Source organism: Microtus oregoni, unplaced genomic scaffold, assembly GCF_018167655.1.
Source record: "Microtus oregoni isolate MIOR12 unplaced genomic scaffold, Mior012 000034F_ref0000314, whole genome shotgun sequence".
NCBI classification, from domain to species: domain Eukaryota; kingdom Metazoa; phylum Chordata; class Mammalia; order Rodentia; family Cricetidae; genus Microtus; species Microtus oregoni.
In genome coordinates, this window is record NW_024543093.1 from 6,624,874 (window position 1) to 6,645,783 (window position 20,910).

Consider the following 20,910-nt stretch of genomic DNA (forward strand, 5'->3'; position numbering starts at 1 on the left):
AGAAATCCTGTATAAGGCAGAGAACTTCCCGGCTTTACAGTGTGAGAAACTTAAGCTTCCAGGCCCTGACCAGGGCTGACCAGCTATCTAGAAGTGCCACCCCACCCACCCACAAATCAACCTGTTCCAAGTTAAATAATTACCAGGCACTCTTGGCTGGCCTTTGTTGATCAGTGGGGTAGGCTTGTCAGTCCTAGAAAGAAGGAAATACAGACATATTGATCACCCAGGCTACCTGCTCCGACCTTATGCCCTTGATAAGGGATCCCGATCTGTGCTCAGCTGGTGCTTGCTATAACCTGCTACCCAGCCCCACCCTTGAAAAGGGAAAGGTCCAGAGCAAAGTACTACATCCTGATCCTAAACCCAGCATGGCAGGGACCCGTGCTCACAGTGGCCTGGGGCAGACGCTAAGCACCCATCACTGCTTCCACTCATTTGCTTACTCCAGCCCAGGCTTGAGCCTCCATCATCCCGTGAAAGGGGAGGGGCTGGAGCTTAATATCAGGCCTGGGTGGCTCTGCCAGGGTCTCTGCAGACATCACATCACCACAAGTCACACACAGCATCATGACATCACACATGCTCTGGGAACCAATGTAGCTGATGGCAGGCCCACTGAACCCTGTGTCCAGCATTTCCTCTAGCCGTGTAGTAGAGACAGACAGGAGTGGCTCTCACAGCTGGCAGAGGGGGGCTCTGTCTACTCAGATTCACCACTGGGGAATCTGCAGAGACTTTTCACCTGCAGAAGATGGAACACTAGTTCTGCAAATTCTCTAAACAGAAAAGGGACCAGGGTCTGGGGAGGGCTAAGAGGGCCTTATCCTCTGTAGCCTAGGGATGCTGGGGGACCTAGCAGGAAGTCAGACAAACAATTGGGCAGGCGAGCCTTGGGAGGGGCTGAGGAACAGGGAGGCAGCCTGGGATGGCATTCTTTCCACAACAGGTCACTTCCTCTGCAGCCCCAGTGAGTCTGTCTGGGTGCTGGTCTACAGACTCAGGATGAGAGGGAAAAGAACACAACTTGGTTGTATTCTTATTTTCAAGGGGCTGAAAAACCATAAACAAAGACCCAACTTGATCCCCACTGCCTCTGGGCACATATGTCCTAGCAGACATTATAAGCTGTGTTGCCGACAACCTACTCTGAGGTCAACGAAGGGCTCCCAAGAGATACTGAGCAGAGGACCATAGTCAGCCAGCTTTGCCCTCAAAGGCCAGGTAAAACAGAAGAAGAGTCACTAGTTCAAGGCTAACTTAGGCTAATACATAAAAAGTAAAAGGCCAAATTTTTGTGAGTTAGTCTCTATGACAACCATTTAGCTTTGTCTGCTAATGAGGTGGGAAGGTACCATGGATGGTGTTGCTATGCCAGCAAAATGTCACTTACAATTGTGGTGGTTTGAGTGAGAATGGCCCCATAGGCTCATACATTTAAATACTGCTTGGTCCCCAGTTGGTGGAACTGAATGGGAAGGCTCAGGAGGTGTGGTCTTGTTGGAGGAAGTCTGTCATTAGGGGTGGTAAGCTCTGAGGTTTCAAAAGACAATGCCAGGCCTGGTTAGTGTCCTCCACCTGTCTGCCTCGCTCCTGTGGCTCAGGACGTGAGCGCTCACTGTTCCAGGGCCACGCCTGCCTACTTGCTGCCACGCCCCACCCTGATGATGATGAGCTCAGACCATGAAACCATGAGCCCCAATGAATTCCTTCTGTAAGTTGCCATGACCACGGTGTCTCTTTACAGCAAGAGAAAAAAGGAACGAGGATACAGGCACTAAAACCTGCAAGCGCAAGAAATCTCACATGCCGCAAAACCCACCAATAGCTTGGGACTCGTGGGCATAAGTGGTGGCGGCAGCCGGCCTGTGGGCCTGCTCTGGCTGTCTCCTGCTCTAAGAGGACAGATACGAAATAATAGGTTTGTATCTTGTTCAGAATGGTTAGGGGAGGAGTGGGCTTCCATTGCAAAGACTATACATCATGTCTTCCTTAAACTGGAACTCTACCAGCAGTGACAGCCTGGTTCCATTCATGGAAATCTGCCGCGGATGAGTACGCCCTAACATCATCTGCTTTCTCATCCCCCACCTTCTCTTTCAGTTGGACTAAAACCAGTGGGAAAACTCATCTGCAGCCCTAGCTTGGCTCTTGTGAGCCCCAGGGAAGCGGCTGGCAGGGATGCCATGACCTGACGCTTGCCGGCTAGGACCACTGATCTCACGTACCCTCGGAGTGCCAGGAGCCCACTGTTTCTTGTCCAGAACTTCAAGACATGACCTGGCACCATAAAAAGTAGCACACAGGAGGCAGAGAATCCAAGAACATTACAAGAGGGAAGGGGAAGGGCACACAGGGACCAGGAGAGGCACAACCCTCGGCTGTTAGCAAAGGGGCCGGGGAAGCATATTTGTCACGGTGTTAACTCAGCAGCCAACCTTGCTTCAAACCACTGTTTAAGAATATCACAGTGCAAGTGTGCACTTTGTTCTAGCAAGATGTCTTGGCAAAGCGGTACACAAGCATTCTGATTTTCAAATGTCATGCTGTAGCCTGGGACTGTTGTTCAGTGAGGAGCACACTCATAGCAGGCATGAAGCTCTGGGTACCAGCCCCAGTATCATGAAGAAAGCAGGGTGGGGAGAGAGGAATAAAGAGGGAAGAAGGTGGGAGGGGGAGTGATAGCATATAAAAGTCCTTTCACTCCCCCAAGCAAAAGTGAAAATCCAAATCAAATGAACAAAGACCTGAAAAGGAAAGAATGTCTAGAAATGTCAGAAAGAATTGTGATTAGCCCAGCTGACCAAGCAGGAAACGCTTACATCAAGCTAGGGGAAGTCTTAGAATAGTCCCCAGGTATACAGTAACATCCCTGTCAGGCCAAAAGCCTCTGCAAGTGGGAGACGCAGCAGGCTGTGCAATAAACAAGAGGCTTCGCCAAGAGCAAACGACAGCAGAAATCCCCAAAGCTACATCAGGAACCGGCAAGTCCCTGGACTTCCAGCTACCCGTCCCCAGTGCACTGAAGACAGCTTCCATTCCAGGAAGGGCATGGCATAGGACATCTCACCTAGGGACACCGGGGCAGCTGGGGAGAACATCTTCAAAGCAGAGGGATTAAGTGTAAGATTAATTTTAACGTGACTCCCAGAAATCATATACCTTTTAGGCAGACATACTGAACCTAGGTTGCCCAAGGGTGAAAAACAAAACAAAACAAAACACTCAGACTATGAGATCTGTAGACAAACAGCAATACCACCTAGGAAAACCTATTGTTAGTGCCTGGATATGAAACAATCCCTCAGAAGGTCCCCATGTTAAATGCTCAGTTGCCAGATGATGTACTTTGGGGAGGTGGTGTTAATGTAGTGTCATTTCAACTGTACTTTAATAGATAAAGCCTACCTGAAGATCTGAGAGTAAAGCAGCCCCTCTGGTCAGCCTTACAGACCAGGTAATGGTAATACACACCTTTAATCCTGGTAGCCACAATAACACGCACCTTTAATCCCAGTAGCCACACTCATTGTCATAGGAACCGACCAGGCAGAGTATGTTTTTAATCACAGTGGAACATGCCTATAATCCCAGCCCTAAAGAAGATTATAAAATGGAAGGAAACGGATCTCAAAAACATTCTCATTCTGAGATTCCTGGAGGCAGGATCGCTACTTCGGACTGAGGTTGAGGTAAAAGCCAGGTAAGTAGCTGGCTGCTTTGCTTTTCGGATCTTCAGGCTGAACCCAAATTTCTCTCTCTGAGTTTTTATTTAACCATGCTTCATTAAAGGGAAACAGCAAGTAGTAGAGAGGGCCACTAGGGGCATGCCATTGCAGGGCCTAGATGGCTACGGCCCATTCTCCATTCCAGATCCCTGCTTCCTGCTGCTATGAGGTCAACAGTTTGGTCCCTGCCGCTGTGACATGCTTGCCTCCCCACAGGCCAACCACAGTGCAGCCAAGTGGCCCTTGGTTGAACTGTGAACCAAAGTAAGCCCCTCCTTCACACTGCTTCTCCTGAGCCTCTGTGACAGTGAAGAAATATCATGTGCAACCTGGCCTGAGGGTGTGAGGTCTCACCTGATGCAGGACAGAGGCACACAGGGACATTTACAGGAAACGACTTCTACCACACAGAGGCCAAACCCGAGAAGCCAGCAAGGCAAGTGCCCATCCCTCCCCCAAATCATCCAGTTCTTAAGAAGTGAGATATAATAGAGCCCCCATGAGACAAAACCCGGATGCTATAAAGAAAGTTCGATCTCCTGTGAGGATGGAAATGGAAAACTAAACAGACAAAATTGAGAAAACCCCTCTGGAAGTATATGTATTTTAAACAGGCACAGAAACAACATGGGGATTGAGGAAGATGGTGGCAGAATGCCCACTACTGGAGAATCCAGCTGGGGATGGCGCTCCAGGCCCCACCTCTAGGGGGCAGGCTTTGGTGACGGGTATGAGAAGCTAACATGCTGCCCCCATCCCTTTTCCTCTTCAAAGGACAATGCAGGAGGAGTCAGAAAGACGTGGGGCCTTGAGTCTGGGGATCAACCAGGCACATGTACCCAGATTGCACCTCTGGGATCTGGGGAAGCTGCCGGAACATTTGGATAATTCGATAAAACCAAGATGGCACATTTAAAGGAATGGCCAATGCGGCTCACAGCTGAGAAGTGGGAGTTATATTAAAAGAGACGGGGGGGGGGGGGGAGCTGGGGGTGAGTGATCTTCTGATCAGACTAAAAATCCAACCTGGGTGAGATGAGAAGACAGTGGCCCAGCAGGGCACAGATGGCCTGGGTAGCGGTTGGGGGGGTGGGGGTGGCGCTAGAGGCTGCTGGTGCTAGAACTGGAGCTGACCTGACCCAAGCAGGGAAAGAAGGCTTCAGCGGCCTCTAGGTCGGGTGGAGGCAGAGCCAGGAGAATGTTCTCAGGAAGGAGCGACTGCATGACTGAGAAAGGGAGTGGCAAGTGGGGGCCTGAGATGATGAATGCAGGGCCCCACTACCCTGTGTCCCAACAGAACCCCCTCCACACACCCAGCACCGATCATGCAAATAATAAGGCAAAGTAACACGGCCTGGCCTGTCCTGGGCCCAGGTCTTCAGAGAGTCACACCACCGGAAGAGATCGTATGCATGAGGGCACTGTGGTCAGCAGTCTGGCTGAAGTGTTGCTGAGGCAGCAACAGCTTCCAAGTCCACTAAGTGGGGAGTCCTCCAGACACCTGCCTTTACCAAGCGATTTCCATCCTATGGGGTGTGTGTGTGTGTGTGTGCCAGCTATGGCAAAGACAAACTACTCCAGTGTGTCACCCTGTAACCCTGGTGACGGGACTCATGAACCATGCACAGAGTTAAGAGAGTGTGTCTCATAACATGCAGTACTGGCGCCGTCTCTGTGAGAGGAGGCGGATATGGTGATATGAACTCCTGGTTCCAATAGAGAGACCACAGAAAGAGATGAAGGAAAGCGTGTGTACACAGACATAGGTATCCTGTAGCCCTGACCACGTCACCTCTCACCCAGACCGCACACCTTAGAAGCGAATCCACAAAAAGAAGACTCAAACAAAATCTACTTTCTACTATAAAAGCATAGATTCAGAGATGGGGAGCCGCTGAAGAGATAGCTCAGTGGCTTAGAACACTGGCTACTCTTCCAGGACACCGGTTCGATTCTTAGCACCCACATGGTGGCTCAAAACCACCTTTAGTTCCAGTTCCAGGGTACTCTGACACCCTCATATGGCCTCTTTAGGCACCAGAGATTACATGGTACAGACATACAAGAAGGCAAAACACCCATAAGCATAAAATAAAATTAAAAAATTTTAAATGCTTTCAAAAAGGTAACTGGATCCCTCTGCAGTGTGTGCATGAAGGAAAAAGCCCTTGTCTATAGGAAACATTCAGTGACCCTGTGGAAGGACCATGCATTCAAGATGATGTTTCTAGGGAGCAAAACAAAGAACCAGTGGGAGCTCAGTTTCTTAAGAACTTGACTCCAAAAATCCCAGTGTTTAACGCACAAAAATCTAAATTGATTATGCAGGTTTAAGATCTAAGCTTGTAATACACCTTCAGCTAAACCCTCCTCGCAGAATTACCGTTAAGACCCTCGAGGGCTGGTCAGTAAGTTACACAGCACTTGGCCTCTCACCCTAGTGTGGCAGAAACACGGGAGATTTCCAGGGCTCACACAGAAATCCCAAGAGATGCAGAAATAGGGCCAAGGCCATTGGAAGCCCTCTGAACGGGAGCAGTGTTGGCTGCTGTGGCCAGGCACAGAGCGGCCAGGCAGGGGCAATGGTTACCCGGAAGCTGGCTTCTTCTGAGGCAGGCGGCTGGGTGGCTGGGGCGGCAGGGGTGGGGGCTTGCTCTGCGAGGCCCCGGCTTGGGAGGGCTTGCTTGGCTGGTTCAGGCCTTCTAGTGCGGCTGACGTCTTAGCCGCAGGCGGGGGTGGTGTGGTGGTCAGGGGATCTGTGGAGAGAAGACGGGGGAGGGAAAGAGAGCGTGAGCTACCCAGGTCACAGACCTAGTCTCTTTCTGGAGACTTTTCCCTCTCTAGCATTCTTCTGGGAACACCCATGGCTGCTTGTCTCCTCTGGAAAACTGCGAGGCACAAACCTATGAGGAAAGCGAGCCTCAACTACTACTGAAACTTAGCTGAGGTTTGTGTGTGTTTAGCTGGAAACCTATGTTGGGGCCAGCCCTGGATTCTGTGGCAGACTGCCCCAAAACCAACAGAGTAAGCCAGAGTCTGAGGTTAGGTTTAAGGCTGGCATCTGCCCTGGGGAGCCCAGCATGCTTGGGCCAGGGTTCTTCTTGCATCAAATGACCCACCACCCAACGGGAACTGAATTCTATATACCCTACTGGCCTCTAGGGGGGCGGAGTAAGCTCTGAGGACAAACTGTGACAATCGTGGTATGGGGTCCCCAGTCTGAGGGGAGAGGTGACAGTGTCTACTACTCTCTGTATTGTCTAGATGACAGACTGTGGCTCAGAGGCAAACTGACTCCGCTAGAGTGGGCAGAGACGTTTAAAAAAATCAAAACCAACAGAGTGAGGTCATGTGTCTGGGCCTTCCCTCACCCCACCCATCTCAAAAATAACAGAGTGCCAGGCCTTGTCGACGGCTGCTCGAGATGGGAGCAAACGTATATGGAACAAGAAGGAGGGGGATCTAGTTCACGGTCCCTTCTCCTCTCTCCCTTTTCTGTCTTAACAGAAACGCTCAGGAGCACCATATTGAGAGGCAGAAGGGAAGGCAGTCGTGAGCCCTCCTAATGCTTGACCTGAGGACACTGCAGCTGGACCCTGCCCCAGATTCTCTGCAGCGTTTCCTGGACACACGCTGCTGCTGCAGCTGCTAACATATTCCCTCTTGGCAATCCCTGCGGAAGGGCTAGGGTGCTTTCTGTTTAAACCGCAGGCACCGTGGCCTAGGAAGAGCTCCAGTGCCCCAGAAGCAACAGATTCAGAGACTCCTTAGGCCAAGGCAGGGGGCAGGGAGCAGACAGGGCTGGTGTCACTCACCCAGTAGAAAAAAAAAACCAAAACGTTTGGCTCTGTAGCAGGAGAAAGGCCCTTTCCCACTGCCTGGCTCCCAGCGTGGGGAACTGCCAACTATACACTGGCATGAAAAGAATCTCATGCCAGATCATGACTGAAATGACCACCCCCAAATCACTTTACAGCTAAAGGAACTGGAAGGATGTTGTGTGGAGAGGGAGAGAATGTTGTTAAATGCTGGCGAGACAGAGAAAAGAGTGAGCCATCTTGGGAGTGGAGTGAAGGAACAGATGGGGGCTTGAGGTAGAGACTGCAAGGGTTGGGGCCACACGGGCAACATCTGGTATGTAACTGTGGGCAGCCCTCAGTGGTCTCCCCCAAGTGGCTGCCAACAGTGCCCCCTGTTTTCCAGATTCATAAGGCTCACTGGCAAGAAAGGAAAAAGGAGGAGGAAAAAAAAAACGTACTGGTAGACGTCACTCGCAGAGGGGGCAGCGGTGGGTGGACAGCTGGCAGATCTGACGAAGATCGCTGCCTGCTGACACCGTCCACACCTACAGAGTTTGTCTTCCACAGGGTGTTAGCCGAGGTGGCTGCCTGAACTAAACCCACACGCATACACACACGCACACACAGGCACGCGCACGCACACACACACAGAACAAAAACAGAAACAAAACACTTTGTTATTGATCCTCTCTCTCGTAAAATGGTCAACATGAGCCTTCTAGAACAGCAACAGAACCCTGAGGATTTACTCTTTTCCCTAGTAGGGAAAGGGAGACGCACCCAGAAATCCTAACGACAATAATAAAACAATAAGCTGCTCCAGGACATCCTCACAGGTGGCCTTTTTGATCTGATGGCGAGCTTTTAAAATGCCACGGTTCGCAGGAGGAAATAAAAAGCCATAAATCTACTGAGCACTGCACTCAGGGCCTCTGGAGCCTCTGCTCATCTCTGCCCTTCTATTACCTCCCAGAGAGACCCTGTTCTCAGCCAGTATGGGCAAGAGGAAGTGTTCCACACACGAGGGCCGGGGCTCTCCCCAGCCTCCTGTAACATATATCTGCCTGGAACTCAGCACGTATGATCCGGTAGCTTCAGGTGACCCCTAAAGTGATAGCACTTCCCTGGTCGTGGTCTTTCTCACCGTCTGCCACTTACTCAAATGCACAGGGGTGGCTAAGGTAGAGTCGGGCGTGGCAGAGAGGAGATACGCCCTCCCACGCCAGCCCCAGGGCTGCAGCCTTTACACTGCCCTATGGTGAGGAAGTTCTGAGCCCTGCTGTGGCATACAGGGCAGCATTAACTCCATTCTCCATCCCGGGGTGTGAGAATACCATCTTCGTGCCAAGCATGGACCCTGGGGCAGGGAAGATGCGAGATAAGGGCGCAATTTCCTCCATGTGAAAAGAAAATAGAGCTAAATATAGAATGGCCAAAAAAATGGAAAAAGCAATCCCTCCGATTCCAGGACTGCAAGAAACCAATATGAGGAGCTGAGCCATCCTCTCCTACTATCCAACAGAATGACAGAAATCTCTCCTGCCACAGAGTCAGCACAAGCTGCTTCTGGGAATGCAGATACCCAGTCTCTGTGACACTCGGCCTTTCAGAATTAACACACATCTCTGGGATAAAGAACCAGTAGTATGTCTGTAAGGACCTGCACTGCCCTGGACAGCCTGTAGGAGGCGACAGGGAGTGTTCATAATGTCCAGAAGGAATCAAAGGTGGGGGTGCCCGTGGAAGCAGGGAGTAGAGGGTCTGCTTTTCATGTTTTTGCTCCTCAGTGACTCACTAGCCTCCTGGAGTGTTAAGGCAGGGAAGGAACACATGTGGTCTGTCCAGCTGCTCTTCCGGACACTCAATACCCAGTACCACCATACACTGCCCACCCGTTCCTCGCCACCGGCTGCAGCAAGGGAACATTTGCAATGTTTTTATGCATGGCAGCCACAGCCCAGAGACAGCAAGTGGAAACTACGATTCTTTCCAGGGAAGCCCCTCCTTGACCTTGAAGGCCCCGAAGACTACCACCTAAGACTGGCAGCCTGTCAGAGCTGGGCTGGCCATCTGCTGGCCACTTCAAGAAGCAGAGTGGCTGGGTGCTCTTCACTATCAGACAAACGCGTTTGTGTTTCTGTATTTGCAAAAAAAGCAAACAAACACACACGCAAAAAAAAGTCACCTGTTGAGTGGACCTGCTATGTTCAGACGGGGTAGGTTCCTGAGCTGCTCACACTTAAGACATCAGGAAGGTTCAAACATTTGAGGTTCCTACAACTAGGCTGAGCACTGTCCCCCAAGTTACTACTTTAACTCCTTCATTTCAAAGGTATGCTAGACACACAAAGTCCTCATGTGTCTTAAGCTAGCCCTGAGGAAGAAGAAAGGGAATCATCAGGACACCGGGAGGGGACCAAGAGGGGAGCAGATGAGAGCACAGCGTGACGGGCAGTGGAGGGCATCCTAGCTGGCCAGCTGCAAGCTGTCACCTCTGGCTGGCCTGGGACAGCCCTGTATCACCCTGCACACTTCCTCTGCCAGAGTAAGAACCCAAGTACAAACTCTACAGGTTTGGCAAGGTGAGAGCGAGGGAATTCCTTAAGGCAGCAGAGAGAAAATAGCTACAGAATAAACACCCATGCATCAAACTTCTCAAAGTCAAAGCCCATAGGCATTTGAAGGGGACTCAAAATCGTATACCTTTGCCGCCAACGTTCCGTGGAGGGAGCGGGGGTGCACTGGTGGTGCTGGGGGGTAACGACTGAGAGGAGGGCGGGCTGCCACTCAGGATGGCTCCATAGGTCTCATTCTGCAAGATGCTGGGCCCGAAGCCCCTCTGCTTGTCCTTGGTGAGGTTTGCGGTATCTCTGGTCAAAGACACGGCATTGGGCTGATACTGGCTGGACCCCAGCTGGTAGAAACTGACGGGCCGGTCCTCTCGCCGGTTAGGACTGGGCTGCAGAGAAATGCCGAGGGTGAGAGCATGAGCTGGAGGTATGGCTTTCCCTGCGTGATATCAGCTCTGTGAACAGTGAGACGCAGCCATCACAGCTGCGTGGTAGGCACCATTTCAGCCTGACATATGCCACTTCATTTGAGCTGCAGGATTTTAAATCCCATCCATCTCCTGTCTTATAATCAAGACATGGCCGAGCGGTGGTGGCACACGCCTTTAATCCCAGCACTCTGGAGGCAGGCAGAGGCAAGCGGAGGCAGGAGGATCTTTGTGAGTTCGAGGCCAGCCTGGTCTACAAGAGCTAGTTCCAGAACAGGCTCCAAAGATACAGGTAAACCCTGTCTCAGGAAAAAAAAAAAATCGAGACACACACACACACACCTACAGAGTCGTGGCTTACTAATTGCAAGTCCTTCTTCTGTGAAGGACTTCAAACAGAAGCTATTTCATCTTACCAACCAGCTACTTCAGCCTAGCTACATGCTATCCTTGAAGATCCCTTCCCTAACACACTATCTTAAGGGCCAGAAGGCCCTGGCCACCGAGCAGTGCTCGCTCTCTACCAATACTGTGCTTAATTCAGCGCAGATGAACAAGTCCTTTACACTTTCCTCTGAACTGTTGAGCTGCTGAAGGCCCAGTAAATCGGGGGTACTGCAGTTAAGTCTTGATTCCTGGGTTATCGCTTGCTTCAAAAAAAAAAATAGTGTGTTCTTTGTGTATGTGTATTGGTATACGTGTGGAGGCCAGAAGACACTGTGGGATTCAGTTCTCTCCTTCCACCATGTGAGCCCCAGGGATCCAATTCAGGTCCTCAGGACTGGCAGAAGTACCTTAGTGCTTTTATCAATAAAGATTTATTGAGTCAAGAATATATCCTGTAGGCAAAAAAAAAAGAAAGAAAGAAAAAAGGAAAAAATATTTATTGAGCTACAACCATGTTCTGTCATTTATAGATCCATACTGTAGGAAACACTAAGAACGGATATTATGGGCTTTTCTATCACGGATGGTTCAACAGCCCTCAGAAATGCTTTCTTCCATTTGTATCTATTGATCATGTATTATACTTTACATTAGAACATTAAAGTTGTATGGGGGAAGAGACATTAAACCATGAAAATGTGCTTGACCAGGTCCTTCCTCTCATGTTCCTAGAGAACATACTGCACACCTGGCAGTGTGCTGTGGAGGGAGCTAAGAAGGGTCATAACAAGGACTGGAGGGAGGCTGCCTATTCTTGGCTGTGCAACCACAGACCCGTGTGAAGATGGCATCGTCCTGAGGTACCCCTAAGGTGTGCTTGGCTGTGTGTGTGAGGGAACTGGACTAGGACTACAGCCCTATGCTCGTTCCAAGGCTGTGTGAAAACACTTATGTCCTTCAGGCTGAGCCAGCCTCTCCTGAGACTCTGAAGTCCCCCTCCAATAAAAGGAGTTGAATCCAGTGAACTCTAAAGGCAGCTGAGTAGTTCCCATGTGCTGGTTTCTAAGGTCACCCGGGTAAACATGACTAGCCACATAAACAGTGTCACCTGCCTGCAGGACCTGATGCTGTATAATAATGGCTCCATGGCAAGCAGGGTGCTCTCCCCCACAAGCCACCTACAATTATAGAACGCCTGGCCCGTTCTTCCATTGGTGTGGGCTGGAGAGGAGGCAGGGAGAGAAACAGGAAGGGGAAGCCTGGATCCCACAGAGATCAATGAGCACACAAAACATCCAACCTCGGAAGCCATCAGGCCATGGAAACCATCAGGCCACAGAAACACTTCACGAGGGAGGGAGGCACAGACCTGAAGCTTCTCGTCCACATCATCATCGCTTTCATCCAGGTCCTCATGCAGCAATCGCCATTCATATTCGACGTGAACGTGGGAATTAAATCTTCCTGACAAGGCCTGAGTCAGCTAAGGACGAGGAGGGACAGTTAGTGTTGCTACCCCCGTGTTCAACCACAAAGGACAGACACTTATGGCTGTCCAGGCCAAGAACGAACAAGTCATGGAGGAGGGCCTGGAGGACTCATGGGAAGATTCCACTCTGCTCCAGGACAGCTCGTTAAATCCCCGCTCTTCCTGGCGGTCCCTGGACCTGATATGCAGGATAACCCAAACCTCCCTATCAGTGATTCTCTGGAAACCATGTGGTATGCCACACAGGCAAGGGATTGAGGGACCTAAAAGGTGATAACCATCTTACAGGTATTAGTACAGCATGGGAGAAACTGGACCTCAGAAGGAATGAGTTCGTTACCAAGCCAGTCTTCTCACAACAAGAGAAATAAGCCCTATAGGAAATTATGTCCCTTTCTTCAGTCCTCTCACAGAAAGTGGCCGATTAAATCCACTCCATCTGTACAGGAGGTACGCCAATTTCTTATGTGTAGTTCATGTTTGGGGCTTAATTGTTCCCGAGTCAGTTGTGTGACTTTGGGTGAGTCACTTGACTCTTTCATACCTGCTTCCTCATCCAAAAACGGGGGATGATAGGTTACATAACTTGATGGGTGGAGTCTACACCAGCGCCTTTGCTTATTGTCTACTTGTGCGGCATGGAGGCTGAGTACTCATAGTGTATTTGCGTTAATAAAATTCAGCAATTCTGACGATAACTTTGCAAAGAGGTACAACTAACTCAGCTTTACAAATGAGGAAACAGCCTGGGTGGGTGTTCCCCAAGCTGTAGTGAGGCACAGCCCACTGCAAGTCCAGGACTGGGGAGCCTTCCACTGTCTGCAGCTACGCTACTTCCACAAGAGAAACAAAGCACAGAAAACCTGCAAGCTCTGGGTTGAAGGATACAAGTAGGAAAGCCGGCTGCACACGCTGGCGAGAGCCAGGCATTCATGGGTACCACACAGTGGGAGGTCCATCCTTTCCTCCGGCTGCCTGGGGAGCCGGGGCTACCATCATGGCCAATAAGCACACACTGAGTCACAAGTTTCACCACAAGGGGTAGCCATCTGGATAAGGAAGGTTTCTGAAGGCTCTTGAGAGCTCCTCCAGGTCAGTGAGCACTGGGCTTACCCCAGCAGGTGTATACTGCTGTGTGTGCCTTGTTCTTGTCAGTGTCCAGAGAGCCGGGCTCGACTCCACCCCACCCCGCCCCGGACTCCATCACGTCCCAGGCCATCTGTCCATGGCGGATGCTCACCAGTTCCTCACAGTGTTCATGCTTGAGCCGCTTGGCGATGTCCAACGGCGTCTCTCCTGACTCGTTGGCTGAAAGTCAAGGGAGGGTAAGGAGACATCAAAACTTGGCCTTACGCATAGCATATAAAACATCTGCAAAGACACGGATGTTGAAGGCTTGGTCCCCAGCTGGTGGTGCTGTGGAGGTGCCTGGATCTTGAACTCATCATTAAGCGTTTCTCAGCCTTTTGTGTTTCATTGCTTGGGAATTCTGCTGAGTTCTGTAGCGCCATCTCAGTTCAGTAGGTCCAGGGCCACAGCGCAGGGGATGCTGTCATCCATCCCACTAGAAGCACCCTTGGAGACACGCCCAGAGACTGGTTTCCATGGTGATCCCAATGAATCAGTCCCATGAAGCTGATAATGAAGACTATCTCGTGCAGTGTGGGGACACCTCACTAAAGAAAGCGGTAGCCACGGGATGCAGTCAGGTTAACCTGGGCAGGGCTAGCTGCCACTTAGTCGTACAGGATACAATAGCGTAGAGAAGCTATGGTTTTGAAAGAAAGAATGGCACTACCTAAGAACCACTGAGGCAGCCAACCAACTAAAGCCGTGACTCCAGTTACAAGTGATCCAGAGGGCAAGAGCATGCAGAGTGGGTGCCACCCCCCCCCCCACACACACACTAGAAGGTAGTGAGCTCTGTAGGTTAGACTTTGAGCTGGCCCATTCTTCTTTTGGGCTTTGCTTTCCTCTTCCCCCTTCTTTTTAAATTCAGACAGGGTATCTCTAAATAGCTCTGCCTTGCTAGAACTTGCTGCAGAGACTGAGCTGGCTTCAAACACATAGTCATCCCCCTGCCTCTGCCTCCACGTACATGTGCCACCACGTCTGCCTTGATTAGCTTCTGTAGTGTGGCTTTCGAGCAGAATGCATCTTTTCAACTACTTTCGTCTGGTTCAACAGTTCTCCGAATACTTCCCCAGGAACCAGCCACAGCTGGATGACTCAGGGAAAACTGTGCCTTGGCTGGATCAGCGGGTCAAGGACCGGCAACCGAGGGGAACAAGGGGCAAGGAATATTAGGACCTGTTATAGGACGACAAATGAAAGGAGGGGGCAGTGACAGCACCTTCCGCGTCAAAAGGCTTAGTCTGACTTTGGGAGGTGAGCCAGGGTTGCTACACAGCCGCTCTAGATTCACCCAGCTCAGGGCTTCTGCGAGGCCTACCCTCAGCATTCCTGAGGGCTGCCGGTGTGGCCACAGGCTAAGACAGACAGTAGGCGGAGCCTGTCACGTCACTCTGACACTCTGACAGGTAGGGAGAAGTGCAGAGCTGCAGAAAGGAGGTCGAGGGGGGGCAGCAGAGCCCTCACCCACACTCCAGTGCACCCCGGGCAGCTCACCTATCTCAATGGACGCCTTTCCCCGCAGGAGCAGCTTGAGGCACTCGGCGTTGTCGGTCAGGCAGCAGTAGTGCAGGGCCGTGCTGCCCTTGCCTGTCTGTTTATCCAGGTTCCCGCTGCTCGGAACACGGACAGAGAGAGATAAAACAACAGAGTCACGGGCCAGAGGACTGCCCCGCGTGGGGAGACGTGCATTAGCAGAACAGTCATCTCCACAGTGGGTGGGTACCACTGTGAAGGCGGTCAGGGAACGAGCTGGCTCAGAGATGCAACAAAGGCAGAGAAGACCAACAATGAAAGGTGGCCGTGCTGTTGCTGAGTTTGGGCTAAAGCAGCAGTTCCCAACCTGTGGGTTGCAACGCCTTGGTGGTCAGACGACCCTCTCACAGGGGTTGGGTATCAGACAGCCTGCATGTCAGATACTTACAATTCGATTCACAGCAGTAGCAAAATTATAGTTATGAAGCAATGTCCCTCCTGTCACACCAGAGAAGAAGCAAACTTTCCATTTTGTTCCTTTTCTTTTCTTTCATTTTTTTTTTAAAAAAGGTTATTTTATTTCACATGTATGGGTATTTTGTCGGCATGTATGTCTGAGCCACGTGTGCATGCCTGGAACCAATGGAAACCAGAAGAGGGCATTGTGTTCCCTAGGATGGGCGGTAGAGACGGTTGTGAGCCACCATGTGGGTGCTGAGGATTGAAGCCGGGTCCTCTGGAGGAGCCCCTAGTGCTTTTAACAGTTGAGCCATCTCTCCCCTTCATTTTGTTTCCTGATGTTTCTGTCTGGGAAGGGAATGCTACTCTTGAGTTTAGTGTCCTGGGACTCCTGCAAGCCTGGCCCTAGGCCCCTGAAAGCAGGTGAAGAGAGACACTTTTGAAGATTGTCACGTGTTCTTCTATCATAGAAGGAGACCAGGTTATCCAAAACCAAAGGTGCATGTGTTCCACATATGTGATAAAAGCGATTAGCACCCGAAGTGTCACCGCTGCTGAGAAAGGACAGGATCCTTGCATCCATAGGCTAACAAATGAGGACAGAAGCACCCTGGGGATGGTACCCATTGCTCCCAGCAAAAGGAAAACAGCTGCCTCAGTGTAGGGACGCCTCAGACACCTCCCCTTCCTTTCCTTTCTTTGTGCAGTGCTGGAGATGGAACTCGGGATTCAGGCATGTGAAGCAAGTGCTTACCACTGAGCTCACCCCAAACTGCCTCCTATCCTTATCGCTGTCTCCCTTCTATCTCAGAAGAGGCCAAACCAGGCTGCTGTCCCAGAAGAACTCAGGCAGAGGTGGAGATACAAACTGGCTACTTATCAAACGTCCAGCACCCCACATCAGGCCCTGGGCTGGCCTCAGAGGAGAGCATGTCTCACTGACTCAACCCTGAGTTCTATGAACTTGGGCTTCACAAGCAGTCACTGTTTCTTAGGGCTGATGGTACCGCAAGTCTCTCCTGATATACAATTCCTGGCCTAGGCCAGGGGCTAAAGCATTTTCTCTTCCTCATAGCTTTCTGCTATTGAGATGCTGTGTGGGGACTTATAGGGGGAAGACCCACCCACATGACAAACCAGAGAAAAGCTCAAGTCACAGCTGATGGCCCTGGCCCCCACACGGTCTTCCCCAGAGCTGGGATCTGAGCAGCCACGGTTCCCTGGGCCTCTCTTAGACTCTATATCTTGGATCTTACAGGTACCATGAAGGCCTTCTCTTTTACTCTGGGCTTTTCTAGGGAATCCCCATAATTCATATTTAAACCTGAGACATGAGTATCTTGGCAACAGAGCCCAAGCAGCAGAGACAGCATCTGGTCCCTTGCTGGGAAGCCCCAAGAATAAGAACAAAGACATCCACTTAGTGTGACACCCACCTGTTCTGGACCAGGAAATCCACAATGTGAAGAGAAGTCCGGTCCACAGATCTGACAGCAAGATGAAGGGCCGTCTCATCTGGCTCCTGAAATTCAAACCAAGACATTTGCAATTCCAGTGGCATCTTTTAACCCCAGGACTGTCCTTTCCCCCAAAACGGCCACCTATGGTGCAGAGTGCCCATGTTTCAACCACCACAGCAAGAGGTGTATCTAGTGGATTGGATGAGAATGGCCCCCATAGGATCACAGTTTGAATATTTGGTCTCCAGTTAGTGGAACAACTTGGAAAGCCTTAGAAGGTGTGACTTTGGTGGAAAAGGTGTTGTCACTGGGGGTGAACTTTGAGGTTTAAAAAGATCTGTGACATTTCCAGTCCAGTCTGTCTGCCTCTGCCTTGTCTCAAGCTGTGAGCTCTCGGCTACTGCCCCAGCACCTACCTCCCGGCCTGCTGCCATGCTCCCCGCCATGATGGTCAGACTCTAACCCTCTGCAGCCGGAAGCCCCAAATACCAAGTTCTTCTATAAGGAGCTTGGTCATGGTGTCTTATCACAGACATGGAAAAGGAACTGAGTAACACTAACAGGGTACCTTAGAGGTTGGTCCCTTCCCTCCTAACCACAAGGCCTGAGAAATGCAGTGCATTTCAGGTTCAAATCATCTCAGCTGTGTCCCCATCCCGACATCAATACCACAAGTAGAGAGAAGGTGGGTGGGTGGGTCACAATTAGAGGAAAGGCAAAAATCCAAAACGCCAAAGGCACGAACAGGGTGGCTGCCTCTTTCTTTACTTGTCCTCTGGGCAGTGTGGGCACATTCTGCCCTAGTCACAGGGCTTGAGTTTTCTCCTCAGATCGAATGGGAGTGACAGTGGCTAATGTTAGGAAGAGCTTGTGTCACTAGGAGAAAATGTTGTTACACTATAATGTTCCCGTCCGTGGGATCTAGCCTAGGAGCCTGGGTCCAAACATGATGGCCCTACCTAGTAGCTGACCACACAGGATGAGGACCCCAGTCCTGAGACCAGGAGGCTCTTTGGACCTGGAACATGTGCCCATGGGGATTCTGTCAGAAAGACCAGGAGACTCGACAGGTCCTTAGGTACCAGCAGTGTAACACAGACACAATCCCAGGAGTATCTATCATCTGGATGCTGGAGGGGGTGATGTATCCATCCCTTCTGGGAGGACCCCAAGAATGTGAGCTACAAGATGGTCCTGGCCAGAGATGCTCTGGGACCAGCTGCCACACTAACCCGTCTACGGGAAGGAGGGTCCTCTTAGGCTTTTAAGCTTCTGATGATGGAGTCCTTCCACCTCAGATGGGCTTCTCTTCAACATCTGGCATTACACATTTGGCTTCAGAATAAACTGATTGGGCTAAGGAGACGGCTCAGCAGTTAAGATGACTTGCTGCTCTCATAGGGACTTCTGTTTAGATCCCAGCACCCATACAGGAGGCTCACAACCACCTGTCACTCCAGCTCTAAGGGAGCTGACACCCTCTGCTGCCCTCTGAGGATGCCTACATGCACGAGGTGTATATATACACTCAGGTACATACACAGAAAATTAAATTAAGCCTTTTTAAAAAAAAAATAATAAAACATAGAAAGGTTCCATTTGAAAGGAGTCAGTTAGGTGTGGTGGTGTACAAATGTAATCTCAGTACCCAGGACGCTGAGGCAGGAGGATTGTTAGCTGAGTGAGACCCTTTAAAAAAAAAAGGGTGTGTGTGAGGAGAGTTCCTGTTGCATAGTATCAGCTATAGTTAATAATGTATCTGAGTTATAAATTCAAAATTGTCAAGTAGATTTGAAATGTGTCCAGGGCAAAAGTAAGTATAAGAGATGACGTATACTGTGGCCATTCCACATTGTGAATCTACATCAAAATGCCATGTTTGCACATCACAATGCTGCAGGTAAACAGGTTGGGCGCCCCGAATGCAAGTCAAATCTAAAACAGAACACAACCCCAAACTCTGTGCCAGGCAGAAAATCCCATACCTGAGCTCAGATGTCAAAACGGGGGGGGGGGGGGGGGGGGGGGGCGGCAGTATTGGACAAAATCACCTCCATGTGTGCAGCATTTGAGAGACACAAGCTGGCTGTGCCAACCTCTAAGATCTCACTATATAGCAAGTATTTCCATACCTAAAAAAATGTCCCAAATTAAAACCACTTCTGGCCTAAGCAAGTAGAATAAAATATGTTCAACTGGCACATTAATTTACCAATGAAAAGAAAACATGCCACCTATTCTGTCCAGAGAGGGCACAATAACGGAGGATAACATGGCTGAACACACCTCCCTTGTTCACCCCGAATTTCTCATCCTTCTGCAGCCCCTCTTACATGCCCATTGGCCAGTGGGATTTTTTCTGTCAGGTCCACACCATCAGCGTAAGCTTGGAGTAAGCCAAAAATGTCTCTGGTCTTGACGGCCTCGCAAAGGCTGTGGAGCTTCGCCGAGGTGTCAGCATGCTTCTTCCTTGCGTATCTCCTCTCGATGTACTTGGCTGTGATGTAGTCCTTCCGCGCGGTCCTGAAACCAGACATAGCTAACAGGTGAGACACTGAAGGCCTCTGCCGATCCGCCTAGCCCATCATCTCAACGTGACCCGGCCCTCTTGGGGCCCTGTGGGCTCTTTCTTTTCACGCAGCGGTCCTGGGCTTCACCCGGTTGTAAAGACAGACGCTGAGGGTGTGGCTTCTTCACATCCTCTCAGCTGCCTGCTGCTGTCCTTCCTGTGACCCTGAGCTCTTGCCTCAGCACACTGCGGTCCCTGCACGTAACCTGTGTCTTCGCCTATCTCCACATATTCCTCCTTCAGCTGTCCCAAGCCACCTCCTCACATGGGCTGGTCGCCCTGATGGGCCCTCTTCTGGGCCTTTTCCTTGTGCCTTTCCACTTACCAGACAGCCATATCTACACCCTCTCCTTTGCAGTCTTCACGCGTGCCATAAAAATCACTCACTCATCAGTGGCAGGGAGTGTAAACTAAATGACAATGTTCAGTTACCATGCCTCAAATGGCAGGGGTCCCAGCCCACAGACACTGGGATTCAGGAGTGCATGGGTCCGCTCGGCATTCTGAAACACTCCCGACATCCTCTCCTTCCAGGTGAGAAAGGGACAGAAGCAGGCAGCTCTCTGCCATTCTGCTGCTGCTCACAGACAGCATGTCTCTAAGCCTGGGCCGTGCAACACCTGCATTGTGAGATGCAGTGGACGCCATTCCTAGAAGCCAGCATTGGGAGGCTGGTGAGTTAAGCAGGCCAATGCTCAATGACCTCTCATCTCCAGAAGGACAGGAAACGAGGTAGGGAGGACACACGGAAGACACGAAGACAAGGGCTTTGGATGCCCTCAAACAAAAGGTACAGACTTAGAACCGTGACGTGGGTGCTGAGAACCCAACTCAATACAGTATGCACTCTTTTTTTTGAGGGGGTGTTTTGAGACTGGGTTTCTCTATGTTACAGCCCAGACTGTCCTGGAACTCACTCCACAGACCAGGCTGGCTTCTAACTCACAGAGAGCTGCCTGCCTCTGCCTCCTAAGGGCTGGGGTTAAAGGTGTGCGCCACCATCACCTGGCAAGCAGTAGGCACTTTTAACCACTGAGTCATCTCTCCAGTCTGAAGTTCTAGGCTTTTTTTTTTTTGTTTCGTTTCGTGATTGAATCGAGATAGATTGTGTTATTAATGTGCTCTCGGCTTTTAAAAAATGCATAGACTGAGCTGTGTGGTGGGAAGCAACAGACTACCACAGACCTATCCATCTGGTGTTCTTGGGGGTGGGAGTGGGGAGTGGAGGTGGGGCTTCCTGCTGCTTCTCGGGGATTCAGAAACAGTTTGCCTCTATGAGCAGATGCAGTCTGGCCTCTGGGTGGCCCGGTCACACATGCTTTCTGCCTCCACTCCCAACTGGGGGTTCACAGGCCATTAGTGCGTGCCTTTGGTTTCCCCTTCAGCATATGGCTGAAGATCATGTGTACTTAC

At 50.7% G+C, this 20,910-nt stretch overlaps 1 protein-coding gene across 5 annotated transcripts in view; it reads right to left on the reverse strand.

Moving 5' to 3' along the window:
* Asap2 (ArfGAP with SH3 domain, ankyrin repeat and PH domain 2) overlaps nucleotides 1-20,910 on the reverse strand; it is a 151,819-nt gene that overhangs the window by 5,762 nt on the left and 125,147 nt on the right. For 3 of the 5 annotated variants that reach the window (XM_041630273.1, XM_041630272.1, XM_041630276.1), the window contains 9 exons: nucleotides 19,262-19,451; nucleotides 16,905-16,990; nucleotides 15,031-15,146; nucleotides 13,643-13,710; nucleotides 12,283-12,396; nucleotides 10,232-10,487; nucleotides 7,987-8,121; nucleotides 6,319-6,484; nucleotides 144-193 (listed from right to left, as the gene is read on the reverse strand). In XM_041630273.1, the coding sequence (XP_041486207.1) occupies nucleotides 144-193; nucleotides 6,319-6,484; nucleotides 7,987-8,121; nucleotides 10,232-10,487; nucleotides 12,283-12,396; nucleotides 13,643-13,710; nucleotides 15,031-15,146; nucleotides 16,905-16,990; nucleotides 19,262-19,451 (1,181 nt within the window). The remainder of the gene's footprint in view (nucleotides 1-143; nucleotides 194-6,318; nucleotides 6,485-7,986; nucleotides 8,122-10,231; nucleotides 10,488-12,282; nucleotides 12,397-13,642; nucleotides 13,711-15,030; nucleotides 15,147-16,904; nucleotides 16,991-19,261; nucleotides 19,452-20,910) is intronic. The other 2 variants (XM_041630275.1, XM_041630274.1) reach the window with 1 other exon arrangement.